The sequence below is a fragment of the Rhincodon typus genome, chromosome 14 (genome assembly GCF_021869965.1).
Source record: "Rhincodon typus isolate 14 chromosome 14, sRhiTyp1.1, whole genome shotgun sequence".
NCBI classification, from domain to species: Eukaryota; Metazoa; Chordata; class Chondrichthyes; order Orectolobiformes; family Rhincodontidae; genus Rhincodon; species Rhincodon typus.
In genome coordinates this window covers 26,745,401-26,759,465 of record NC_063345.1, presented here as the reverse complement: position 1 = coordinate 26,759,465, position 14,065 = coordinate 26,745,401, and the positions used below count along the sequence as shown (strand labels likewise).

At 41.5% G+C, this 14,065-nt stretch overlaps 1 protein-coding gene across 1 annotated transcript in view; it reads left to right on the top strand.

Moving 5' to 3' along the window:
- LOC109919538 (THO complex subunit 2-like) overlaps nucleotides 1–14,065 on the top strand; it is a 62,202-nt gene that overhangs the window by 33,472 nt on the left and 14,665 nt on the right. The window contains exons 10-11 of the mRNA XM_048605295.1: nucleotides 8,812–8,967; nucleotides 11,810–11,982. Coding sequence (XP_048461252.1) covers nucleotides 8,812–8,967; nucleotides 11,810–11,982 — 329 coding nt within the window. The remainder of the gene's footprint in view (nucleotides 1–8,811; nucleotides 8,968–11,809; nucleotides 11,983–14,065) is intronic.

Sequence of the window (14,065 nt, the reverse complement as noted above, 5' to 3'; positions counted from 1 at the left end):
GCAGCAAGACTTGTGGCAACGGTTACTCAAACCAGAAGATATTTGTAGTTCTTTGATTAAAGTTAATAATCTGGACATCGCTTGCCAGAAGTTTCTAGACAGGTTCAAAATTGATCATGCTGTCAATTCAGCATTTGTCTCTAATAGAAACTCAGCAGGTCTGGCAACATCTGTGGAGAGACAAATAGAGTTAACGTTTTGAGTCTACTGACCCATTCTGATGAAGGACTATCAGGAGAAAAATGGGCAAGAATTTCTGTGAGGGAGGTGGCATCAGACATAGAATTAATAAGGAAAAGATCAAAGGGTCATCGAATTGATGCGGTGTTGAACAAACCTAAGATGGCTGTTAAATCTTTAATCACCTAAAGAAGGAGTGAGACTCCAAAAGCTTGTGTATTCAGACAAACCTGATGGACTATAACCTGGTGTCGTGATTTCTGACCTTGTCCACCCCAGTCCAACACCGGCACCTCCACATCGACACCACCAACCGCCGGCTCAAAGTGGAGAGGATCTACGAGAAGATTGTCCATTTCAACACAGACATCAAGTTTCTTCAGAAATGCATAAAAGCAGGGAAGATCCCAGAAGGACTACAGATCATGAAACCACTCAAGTCGACCTACAACACTGATTACGCTGAGAGACTTTGCCATTGCACCTCTCGCAAATTCCTCAATCATCTTGTACACCAACTTTACAGCAGGTGCTATAACCTTGAAATCGAGATGGAGTCCATATTCTCAGCTTGCACTCAAGATACAGCAGTACAGTTACGAGACACTACCAAGCAGATTTGGCAATGGAACTACACCGCCAACATGCACACCAAGAACAAGAAACTAGAGAAACTTGGCATCACCACCAGCAGTAGCCAAGCCTCCCCTGGTACCACAGTTGAAAATGGTATCACCATGGGAAAATCCATCGTAAACTTATCTGACCACACTCTTTAACTGGATGAGATCCAAGTCCTCAGCCAAGGGCTCAATTTCTGCCCCACCACCATAATGGATCCCATTGGTCTTGTGGCAGACATAGAGGAATTCATCAGACTGTGGGAATTCTTCCAAGATGTCAGCAGCAAGCCCAATGAGACAACCAATGAACCAGAACAGTCGACAGAGATCAGTGGTGGAGCAGCCAAAGAAGTTGAATTTGGACCCTTCTGGAGGGCCGTTGTCCTGGGCTTGATAGGTATGCTCAAACCATCGGGGAATGTGTAAATGCCAAACTCATCAGCCGCCTTCTAAAGATAGCACAGGACATCACCCAAGCACAATGTAAGGCCACCTATGCTCTCAAGACCAATTGCAACGTGGTCATCAAATCAGCAAAGGAGGAGCCATCGTCATACAGAACAGAACAGAATACTGCAAGGAAGTATACAGACAACTGTACAACCAGGAACACTACAGACAACTACCTGCTGATCTGACCAAAGAACAGATCTGTGAACTCAACAGACTGATCAAGACTTTTGATCCAATCCTTCGGAGTACCCTACGCACTCTAATCCCACATACTTCTCGCATAGGGAACTTCTGCCTTCCGAAGATACACAAAGCCAACACACCTGCATGTCCCATTGTATCAGGCAATGGGACCCTGTGTGAGAACCTCTCTGGCAATGTCGAGGGCAACTTGAAACCCATTACAGGGAACCGCCAGCTTCTGTCACAACGCCACGGATTTCTTAGAGGAACTTAGCGCCCACGGACCAATTGTATCAGGAACATTCCTCATCACAATGGACGTTTCGGCCTTCTATACCAGCATCCTGCAAGATGATGGCATCGCTGCAACAGCCACAGTACTCAATACGACCAATTTTCAGATACCACCCTACAAATCATCTGCTTTGTCCTTGACAACCAGTTCTTCGTCCAGACACACAGAACAGCCATGGGGACCAGATTTGCTCCTCAATATGCTAACATTTTCACTCACAAGTTCGGACACGACTTCTTTGCTGCACAGGACCTCCGACCAGCGCCATACACCAGATACATTGACGACATTTTCTTCTTTCGGGCTCATGGTGAGAATCACTGAAACAACTACGTAGTGATACCAACAAGCTTAATCCCACCATCAGATGTACCATGGACTACTCTTTAGAATCAGCCTCGTTCTTGGACACGCACTCCATCAAGGACGGACACCTCAATACCTCACTCTACCGTAAGCCCATGGAAAACCTCATGATGCTGCACTTCTCTAGCTTCCACCCTAAACGTATTTTTAAAAAAGCCATCCCCTATGGACAAGCCCTACACAAACACTTGGTCTGTTCAGGTGAAGAGGAATGCGACAGACTCCTGATGGTGCTGAAGGACACCTTCATAATAACGGGGCACGGTGCTCAGCTCATCGATCACCAGTTCTGATGGGCCACAGCGGAAAACCGTAATGACCTCCCCAGAAGACAGACATGGGATACGACTGATAGGGTACCCTTCGTCTTCCGCTACTTCCCGGGAGCGCCGTGTTTTTCGCATCCTTCAATGCATTGACAATGAGCACCTCGCCAAGATCTTCCTTATGCCTGCACTTCTCGCCTTCAAACAACTGCCAAACCGTAAACAGACTATTATTTGCAGCAAACCACCCTGCCTTGGGGCAACATCAATCACAGCACCGTACAAGTGTGTCATGGCAACCTTTGCAAGACATGTCAGATCATCGACATGGATACACCACCCACCACATGCACGGCAGATACTCGTGTGACTTGGCCAATGTTGCCTATCTCATTCGCTGTAGGCAAGGATGCCCCATGGTATGGTATATTGGCAAAACCATGCAGACACTACGACAACGGATGAATGGACACTGCACCACAATCGCTAGACAGGGTTGCCCCCTCCTAATGGGGGAACACTTCAGCAGTTAAGGACATTTGGCCTCGGATCTTCGGGTAAAGGTCCTCCAAGGCGACCGATGCAAAGCCATCGAACGGAAGCTGATAGCCAAGTTTGGTACCCATGCGGATGGCCTCAAATGCGACCTTGGGTTCATGTCGTACTGCATATCTCTCAAGCGCGCACACACCTACACCTGCCCCCCCACCATGGGGTGAATTTGTAATTGCAGGTGCATTTCAGTTAGTTCAAAAAGCACGCAATTTGTAGATAGTCAATGTGGCATTTTATAAATTCCTGCTTTGGAAATAAACTGGTCTGATTCCAAGTTGATACACAGCCAGATCCTAAGCAAGGTCTCACACATAAAATGCATTGTCTGACCCGGGATTCACCTGTTGTATACTGAGGGAATTGATAAAACTTTTAGTTACCTTGGGGCAGTGACTTGAAAGAAATTTGAGAATTTGCATGTTAATCCTTTCTAACTGATTAAAGATTTAACAGCCATCTTAGATTTGTTCAATGCCGCAACAGTTCTATGACCCTTTTGATCTTTTGCTTATAAATTCTGTCTAATGCCACCTCTATCACTGATGCCTGAAGAAGGAGTGGCACTCTGAAAGCTTGTGTTTTCAAATAAACCTGTTGGACTATAACCTGGTGTCGTGTGATTTTTTTTTTTTGACGTTGTCCACCCCAGTCCAAAACTGGCACCTCCACATCAAGAAAATCTGATAAACACCACTTACTGTCTTCCATCAATTGATTAAATTAGTGCACCTCCATGTTGAATACTATTTGCAAGTACTGAAGGTTGAAGCACTGAGAGTTGCAGGGCCACAGAATATACTTTGGGTGGGGATCTTCATTGCCCATCACCTGAAGTAACTAAATAGCTCTGCTGCTCACTGAACTGGCTGAATCCTGAAGGACCTATCTGGCAAACTGGGAAGTAACAAATAGTTTTAAAAAAAATCCCACCATTTGAATTCATCTGTACCAACTTCCATAGATGTATTTGTCCTGATATTATTGATAGGATAACCATGCGAAGTCTTGAGGAGAAGAAGTCTATGTTCACATTGAGCGTTGTGTTGCCTCATTGCGTTGCATGGCACTGTCACTTTGCAAAATAAGAACAATTCAGAACAAAGTTCACAGTGCAAATCTGGGTTTTTGCGAACTGCTGTGGGCCATAAGCAGCAGTCAACTGGGTTTTCAATCCCAAGCTTTAACCTCTCGGCCTGTCACTCATCTCACTCAACCATTCGAGGCAGGGGATCAATAATAATCCAATAAGGATTACAGGTGAAAATGCCGCAAGAAACAATGGAATACCTAAAACTGAGGAGCACTCTGATGAAGAAACATACATGATAAAAAGTAAAAGCAGCATCTGACAAGGCAAATGACCCCACAGTTAGTGGATCAGACTAAAGCTCTGTAGTACTGCATGTAATCCTCAGTGGTAATGGACAACTAACTGGAAGAGAAGGCTGCACGTGATCCCCACCCTCTATGATGGGCAGCATGGTGGCATAGTGGTTAGCACTGCTACCTCATAGTGCCAGGGACCTGGGTTTGGTACCAGCCTTGGGTGACTGTGCGGAGTTTGCATGTTCTCCTCCTGTCTGCGTGGGTTTCCACTGGATACTTTTTTTTTCCCTCCTACATTCCAAAGATACGCAGCCTAGTTGGATTAGCCATTGCAAGTCCAGGGTTACATTGATAGGTTTGGGGGTGTGGGTCTGTGTGGGATGCTCTTTGGAAGGTCAGTGCAGACTTGATGGACCGAATGGCCTCCACCTGAACTGTAGGGATTCTGTGATTCTGAAGTATTTATATCCATCTTCAGGCTCAAATGTCAGCACAGCCTCCTCCTGAAGACCCTAAAATGATAGGATATTACAGGCTGAAGGCACTTGTATTGGAAAGTTCTGGGTTCGGTTTTGAAGTCATGCACTTCAAAACTAAAGACGTCTCTGGTTAACTTGTTCCAGTATAACCACAGTATCTAATAATGTGTGAAGACTATCCAGATGCACCGTTTTACAAAAATAACCAGAATAATTCATTCCAGCCAGTAACACCCTATCAGCTTACTCTTTACCATTAGCATAAATATACAAGGTGTCACTAGGTCTGCTATCACATTGCATTTAGTCACCATTTGCCTGCTCACCCAGTTCTCAGTTCGGGTTCTGTCAGGTGAGTTTTGCGTAGGATAAAATATTTTCATAAGCATTTTGATACTTAGCCCTCATTTTTACTGTTTGCTGCTTTTTTTCAGACGTTTAGAAATGACACTTCTCCAGAAGGGAGAAATCCATTTTGGTGTTTTGTCTCCAAAAATTAGTTTTCAGCTATCTCAGACAAGTGAGATTTTATAACAAAGAATTGATGATAAGAAGAAAAAGGCATCCTTATGTTTATGTAATTCCTTCATGTCCGTAGGGAAAACATTTTACCACAAAAGTACCATTCTTTAATGACTCTTGTAACATTGGAAATGACAACCAATTTTGCATAGCAAGCTTCCACATACAGCATTGTGATCATGTGTTTTATGCTATTGAGAGATTAGTCAGAGCCAGGACACAAGGATAAACTCACCAGTTCTGAAAAACAGTACCACAAGACCTTTTTACATTCGCTTGTGAAGGCAAAGATGGCACACCTGAGAATGCAGCATTTCCTTGGTATCAAACTGGGCAATTGGCTTTGATTTGAATTTTTTAGATTTGTTGCCTGTGAACCTTTCACAAAATTGAGGTGCAGTCTTTAACATGACAATAGATGTTAAAGTTGTGTTGACAGCTATTCTAGTTTATTTGAACAATCAACCTGAAAAGCTGCTGTTAAGGGATAAACTAATAATTTGATTTGTATTTTAGTGACTTAAATTCCTCAACAAGTATTGAAGCCTTTGATTTAGTATTTAGTTCAAAGTAAAATGCACATGATATTTGCTATGATGTGGAAATTACTTGATTGAGGTGGGATATAATCCTGTACTAAAGAACTCGGAATGTAATCAATACTTATTCTTTTTCTTAGTGCACAAGATGTCATTTACCTCATGGCTTTTTCGTGTAGAATATTTTATATAGAATTGAAATTAATCGATTTATGAATTGTCTTGGTTTAACTATACATGTAAGGATTACAACTTCAACTTGTTTCTCTCTTTGTATATTCTTAGAGTTTTGTCACATTGCAAAATTCATTGTATTGTTACATTTAATCAGGTTATGAAGTTGAGAACAATTTGAGTAGCATCCTGTGATGCAGAAAGATAGTTGAAGGTTTCCTATGTATATACTGTATTATCATGTCCGTCAGGTGATGCTGATGGATCAAAGTAATAAAGTGCATAATGTTGAGTCAAAAAAAGCAGTTTGTGCAGGAAAATGAAGATTAAGCAAGTATCAGTGGCAAATACAGAATATGAGAATACAGTGACATAACAGGTCTACAACTGTTCTGCCAGCATATCTAGGAGTGGAAGTAAAATAGGTAGTAAGAACTGGAGCAGGTCCTATTAAGTACAGAGAGTATATGTGCTTTAAGGTACAAGGCAAGAATATTTAATGAGTGCTTGCTTACAAAGGAGGGAATGCATAAGACATAAGCTAATACAATGAGCAGGCAGGTAGCAGTTAAATTTAATGCAGGTAATGAGAGTTGATGATTTGACAGAAGATATCAGAGGTGGCAATGTTGTCTTTATGGCTGATATTGATATTGTAGTTTTTTTAAAAAAGTGTACAAGGGCATATGGACCTAAGGATTCCTGAAGATGCATCCTTGAATGTGGCAGGAGTTAACATATTGGATCCTGGGCTTCAGTAATGGAGGCATTGAGTACAAAAGCAGGATTATTAAGATGAACTTGTGTGAAGCTTGGTTAGGCGATGACCAGAGTACTGTACCCAGTTCTCATCGCAACTCTGCAGCAAGGATGTGAGCCCTTAAAAATGCACAGAGAAATTTACCAGATTGATTTCAGGGGGAATGAGGCATTTTAAATACAAGGTTTTTGGAAAACGTGAGGTTGTGCTGTTTAAGATAAAGGGTGTTATAAGGAGATTTGAAGATGGTGTACAAGATTATAAACAAGAGGTGTATAAGGTAGACAAAGAAAAATTGTTCCTATTAGTCATGCAAGGGAGAGTGGACACCAGAAAATTAATCTGGGGGTGGGGAGGCAATGGCCTAGTGGCACTATTGCTGGACTGTTAATGCAGAGACCCAGGTAATGTTCTGGTGGACCTGGGTTTGAATCCTGCCATGAAAATGGTGGAATTTGAATTTAATAAATACCTGGAATTGAGAGTCTAATGATGACCATGAATCCATTGTCTTTTTTAGAAAAACCCATCTGGTTCATGAATGTCCTTTAGGAAAAGAAACTGCCTTCCTTACCTGATCTGGACTACTTGTGACTCTGGACCCAGAGCAATGTGGTTGACTTTTAACTGCCCTCTAGGCAGTTAGGGATGGGCAATAAACATGAGGAAGAACTTTTTTAACATGGGTGGTACTGACCTGGAACATGCTGCCCTGCTATTAGCCGAGGCAATGCTGCTGACGTGGGTGGAAACAAAGGTGATGGATTAATTCAAATGGCAGTTCTATGCCCATTAGAGGAAAATAAACTTGCAGAGATTTGGAGATCGATTAGGGAATGGGATTGACTGCATTATTCTGTGGTGAGCCGGCTTGAATGGCTTCCATCTGTGTTGTAAAGGATTTACTCGCCCAGATGTTCTGGTTAGTGACACAAGTGCATATGCCCATTGTGAACTGACTGTGTTTCAAACTGCCCACTTATCATTTTACCATGGAAACTTTGCCCTTTGTGCTTCTTGCTCCTGTTTCAAACCAATAATAGGTTTGGGAGTCCAAGTGGTAAGTATAGTTGCAATGAGGCCATATCCCCTTTTTTTTTTCATCATGAACTGAAACATTCCTCTTTAGGTCTGCAGTGGGTCTCTCAACCTTTTCCCCCAGCCCCTGACGTCATTAACCCTCATCCTCGGATCCTGACATTGCATACCCTTCCCTCACACCTTGACATTGTTCTCCCCGTTTCTGCTTGCCCTCATCTTCCCCCCTCCCTTACCCTAAACAAAAGAGGAAACGTTTGTGGGAAAGTGGTTTGCTAGTGAGGATTGTTGGAGGACCAGTGATGAAATTGCAGTGAGCACCAAACAAGGTGCGGTTTTTGTGAGCACTATCAAGTGGCGGGGTTGCAGATTGTTGGCAGTGTTGGGGGAATTAGTAGGGTGGTGAGTCCTGCTTTGCTTAGAACTGTCCTCTTGATCAGACTTGCACATGCTTAGAATATCTCTAAGTAAATCATTATAAAAATACCAGGCTACCATAGCATAGACAGTCCAAGTCTGTGAGTTATGACCGTCACTCCCACTGTCATGCAGAAAAGCACAGCAGTCCAAATAGGATAAAATCAACAATTTTAAGTTTAAACTTTCCGCTTAGGTATCATCCACATATACGCGTCAGGGCTTTCTTGGGGCACAATGTATCAGTGACTTGTTGAGTGTTTTGTCACTCTCCAGCCAGAAGAATCAGGCTAATGGCTTGATTTATAAGATGCATTAAGATTTGTAGAAAATTGAAATAGACATCAGCTGGAAGGAGAAGACATAAACACAGGGATACAGTTGTTGAGTAAGGTATGTTTTATTGTACAGGAAAGGACTAACCTCTTGTTGAAAATCAATAGGTATGAAAAGGAAAGAAACAGTTTAGCAAGTTTCTAGGTCATTTTGGTGACCTTTATTAGGTTCTGTTGGCTGTTTGGTGCAATGTTTTTGACAGTGGATTAGTGATCACTTGTGATTGTTTTTTATTCTTGTTGCAAGCAATCCAGTTCAGCATCTCTCATTGTAATTGTCTGTCTTCCCTGCTCTTCCAGCTTCTTCCACTGGATGCCAATATTCTAGAACACCACAAACGTGAAATCTTTGAAGCAAAGCAAATTGCACGAAAGCTTACCCTGGTAGTACTCTCTGCAGATAAGCCAGATGAGAAAGAGAAGGAAAAGGAGAAAGAGGAAGAAAAGAATGAAAAAGTGAGTTGAGATTATAAATTACTACATATAGTGGTGATTACATGGATACCTTTCTTAGCTGACCAGATCTAGTGTCTCGATTTTGCCACTGAAAGTGAGCAGTCATCAACATTTTTCTGAAAGTTTTGTCTGAATTGATGGATTGATCACCTCAAAAAGGGTGTAATCCAAATTTGTAATGTTTTAAAAATGCCGTCATTTATCTTTGCAGGATGTTCACTGTTCTGTTCTTGATTTGAGCTCTTTCAATGATTATTCAGATCCAAGAAGGCACACCAAACCTATGAGTAATTTTGAATTGAAAGGTAATTTTACTGACCCAAAAACCTGTCACCAGGTGTTGCATAGGAGGGTCAAGTTCATTTTGTGTGCAACTTTCTTTTTTCAATTTAAGAATTCAGATATGATAGTGCTGATGAGGCCATTTAACCCAGCACACAGCAGGATTGAGTATGTTGCTCTCAGTCAGCCGTAAGATAGGTAGTGGTAGCTGATTGAGGAACCGTACCTTGTTTTTCAATCTTCGAATTTGTTGGTCAATGCTTGACACCTATACATGCTTCACAACATCTGCCAAACTTTAGATTTCAGTTTTGATCAGACACTGAGTGAGGTTCCTCAATTCTTTACGGTTCTAAATGGGATACCCCAAACTGTTAAGCTGCCAGCTGAGGACAGATGAACTGAGTCCCCTTCTTGATTCACCTACTCCCTTGGTTAATTGCAGCAAGGTTAACTTACAAAAGATGCCTTTCCTTGTGGATATCTTTCTCCCTGACACATATGAACTTATGTTTTAAAAGGAACTAATTTGACCAGGCGTTGTTGAATTAATGCAAAGCATAAGTTTATTCCTACTGAAAACAAAAAATGCTGGAAATCACAGTGAGTCAGGCAGCATTTGTGGAGAGAGAGCAAGCTAACGTTTTGAGTCTAGAACAAAAACAGGTTGCTGGAAAAGCTCAGCGTGTCTAGCAGCGTCTGTGAAGAAAAAAATCAGAGTTAACGTTTCTGGTCCAGTGGCCCTTCTTCAGAGCTGATAGTAGCTAGGAAAGCATGGGTTTATGTGCAGAAGATAGGAAGGGGTATAGGGTAAGGAGTAAACGATAGGATAAAGGATCGAGCCCAAAGAGAGACCAGAGCAGCTGGATAGACAAAGGAGTTGATAACAACCTGACCAGGAGAGTGAATAGCTGTTAATGGGGGACTGTTAGTCACTAACAATAGATAGTGTGTAATGGCAGGCTATGTGGTAGCAAGGCCTGGTGTTTGGGGCGGGTGGCTAGGACATGGCCAGATCATTATCAACTCCTTTGTCTATCTCTTTTCTCTCTTTGGGCTCTATCCTTTATCCTATCATTTATTCCCTACCCCATCCCCATCCCTATCTTCTGCATATGAACCGACACTTTCCTAGCTACTATCAGTTCTGAGGAAGGGCCACCAGACCTGAAATGTTAACTCTGATTTTATTCTTCACAGATGCTGCTAGACCTGCTGAGCTTTTCCAGCAACTTCTGTTTTTTTCCTGATTTACAGCCTCTGCAGTTCTTTGGGTTTTTCTTTCGAGTCCAGATGACTCTTCTTTAGAGCAATGATGAAAAGTCATCTAGACATGAAACGTTAGCTTGCTGTCTCTCCACGGGAGCTGCTTGACCTCCTGTGATTTCCAGCAATATTTATTTTCGGTACAGATTCCAGCATCTGCAGTAATTTGCTCCTCCTTTATTAATTCCTACACATGGGAAGAAATACTCATGTGACATACAGTTTAGAAATAAGAACTGAGCCCAAAGGCTTAACAGTAAGAAAAGTTATACGGATCAGTCTCTGAAGTGTTCGTGAAGAGCAGACTGTGTTATTGGGTTGCACTGGTAGTAATAATGTTGGTAGATGAACAGACCATGTTTAAGGTTCTTAGTTTTGTCAGCTGATATAAGTTATTTTTGTCCTTATTCCACCTTTTTAACTGGTTTGCAGCACTTGGACTGAGAGGAGGGTCTTTCGCTGCAACACGAATTGACTCCAAGATAGTTCTTTGACCAAAACCTTCCAGCACATACACAGTTGAATGCAGTCTAATACCCACAAAAGTATTCGGTCTCACTCGTCCACTCCAGTCGATTTGAAACTTTTTTAAACCCCTGTCTTTCTGTATTCTTAAGTGTAAAAAAACACAAAAATATGTCTGTAGTTTGGGACATAATCCGCAGAGGTGGCTTGCGATTGAGCAGGGGCTCATCAGCCCTCACTATCTTTGTAATCACAAGAGATCACAGTCCAGTCTATTTCACATTTATTGGACATTTTTTAGGTGTTGCGTTACATCATTCTTATACAGAATGTTTTTAATATTTAAAAAACAATCTATTTGGATATCTTATGATAACTCCAGGGCAGGCTGTAGAGCTTGTGGACCACAGAAGATGCAGTTATTGTTTTTGTACCAGTTCTCTCTCAAAAAAACACACTTTAGAATGAAAGGCTAAAAATGTCTGTGTACTTCAGGGTTCTGACTTGTCATAACATAAAATATTGCTTCCTATAGGTCATATTCCTGACATACTTGGATTTGTGCTTCATCCTTGTGTATAGAAGCCATACGTGCTGCCTTAAAGTTATTTTGTTTAAAGTATCCTGAGTAAGATTTTCAGAGTAGAGTTGAAGCAGTAGCAGAAGCTGAAGCAGTAAACTTTGCTCAGTTTGAGAACCTAAATAATTTGATCCATGGTTGATTTTTCCTCATTCGTGAACAAAGCTGGAGGTTAACTGTAAGTGTGTTTTTATTGCTTTTGATGCCTTTTCTCTCCATATTAAATTGAAACATTTCATCCCTTTGCAGCCCCCTGACAATCAGAAACTTGGGTTGTTGGAAGCTCTTCTAAAGATTGGTGATTGGTATCATGCACAGTGTATCATGGATCAAATACCACCTTTTTATGCCACCTCTCACAAATCTATAGCACTTGCTCTCTGCCAGTTGATTCATGTCATCACAGAACCCTTATATAGAAGGTAAGGCACTTTGTAGGGCTCATTAAGTGTCATTTGTTTTGGAATTGATTTTACTCTCTGTGCTGTTTTAATGAGTTTTATTTTTTAAAGGAAGAGAAAAGGGTGTTCTTTTTTCCAGAAAAAAGTCCTGTAATTGTTTGCAGTACTGAAGGCATGTGTAACATTTTGGTAAAGTTTATCAAGTGCTGTCTGCCTTCTAACAACTTTTCGAGGTGTTCTTTTTTAATGTGCCAGACAAAATAGTATTGACGGATTGTTTGATCATGGATAGCGGAGTATGACAGATTTGCGCACGTAAATGCATCTTAAACACCTTATTGAGTTTATAATGGAAATAAGAGTCAAATAGATAACTTCACAATAAGTACTAAGTTGCATTTGATAGTTTACTTTATTTCATGATCTGCAAAGTTATTTGAAGTCTGTAATTAATCTTCACTCTCAGGGCATTGTCACTAAAATCACCTGATCATATGCAATTCCTGAGTAGTAAGAACACAAGAACTAGGAGCAGGAGTAGGCCGTCTGGCCCTTCGAGCCTACTCCGCCATTCAATAAGATCATGGCTGATCCTTTCGTGGACTCAGATCCACTTACCCGCGTTCTCACCGTATCCCTTAATTCCTTTATTGTTCAAAAACAAATCTACCGTTTTTAAAAGCGTTTACTGAAGTCGCGTCAACTACTTCACTGGGCAAGGAATTCCATAGATTAACAACCCTCTGGGTGAAGAAATTCCTTCTCAGTTCAGTCCTAAATCTGCTCCCTCTGATCTTGAGGCTATGCCCTCTTGTCCTAGCTTCACCTGCCAGTGGAAACATCCTCTCTACTTCTATCTTATCTATTCCCTTCATAATTTTATGTTTCTATAAGATCCCCCCTCAATCCAATGAATATAATCCCAATCTACTCAGTGTCTCCTCATAAGCCAACCCCCTCAACTCCGGAATCAACCTAGTGAACCTCCTTTGCACCCCCTCCAGTGCCAGTACATCCTTTCTCAAGTAAGGAGACCAAAACTGCACACAGTACTCCAGGTGTGGCCTCACCAGCACCTTGTACAGCTGCAACATAACCTCTCTGCTTTTTATTTCAATCCCTTTAGCAATGAAGGACAAAATTCCATTTGCCTTCCTAATTACTTGTTGTACCTGCAGACCTACCTTCCGTGATTCATGCACAAGGACACCCAGGTCCCTCTGCATAGCAGCATGCTGCAACTTTTTACCATTCAAGTAATAATCCTTTTTACTATGACTCCTACCAAAATGTATGACTACACATTTATTTACATTGTATTCCATCTGCCAGACCTTTGCCCACTCACTCAATGTATCTATGTTCCTCTGCAAAGTAACTTCAGCTGTTGCTGCTCGATTGATTTTTGGATAAAACAATATGAGAAAGTTCATTCTTTTGATTGACGTAAGTAATTCTGCAACATGTCGGCTTGTTGCAACAAATGCAGCTTTTGTCTCTGACCATTTTACATACAGTTTCTGTCATATCCATTTGTCATAGAGAAAACCACCATTTTAAACCCTTTTTTTTCATTATTTACTGGAGAGGATCCAAAGGAATTATATAAAAATGATCCCAGGAATGATGGACTTGTTGTTTGTGGAGCAGTTAAAGAATCTAGTTAGTACTTCATGGAGTTGAGAAGGATGAGGGACAATCTCATTGAAACTTACAGAATGCTGAGAGATCTGGATTGAGTGGACGTACAGCAGCTGTTTCTATGAGTAGAAGAGAATCTGACCTGATGGCACAGCGTCAGAGGGAAGGGATGACCCTTTAGAACTGAGATGAGGAGGAAATTCTTCAGCTAGAGGGTGGTGAATAAATGGAACTCACTGCTGCAGAAGACTGTGGAGGCCAAGTTATTGAGTGTATTTAAGACAGATAGGTTCTTGATTAGTAATGCAATCAAGTGTTATGGGGAGAAGGCAGAAGAATGGGGCTGAGGAACATGTCAGCTTTAATTGAATTGCGACACAGATTCGATGGGACAAATGGCCTAATTTTGCTTCTGTATCTTATGGATTAATTTCCTTCGGCCTTTTAATTATAGCTGTAGTCG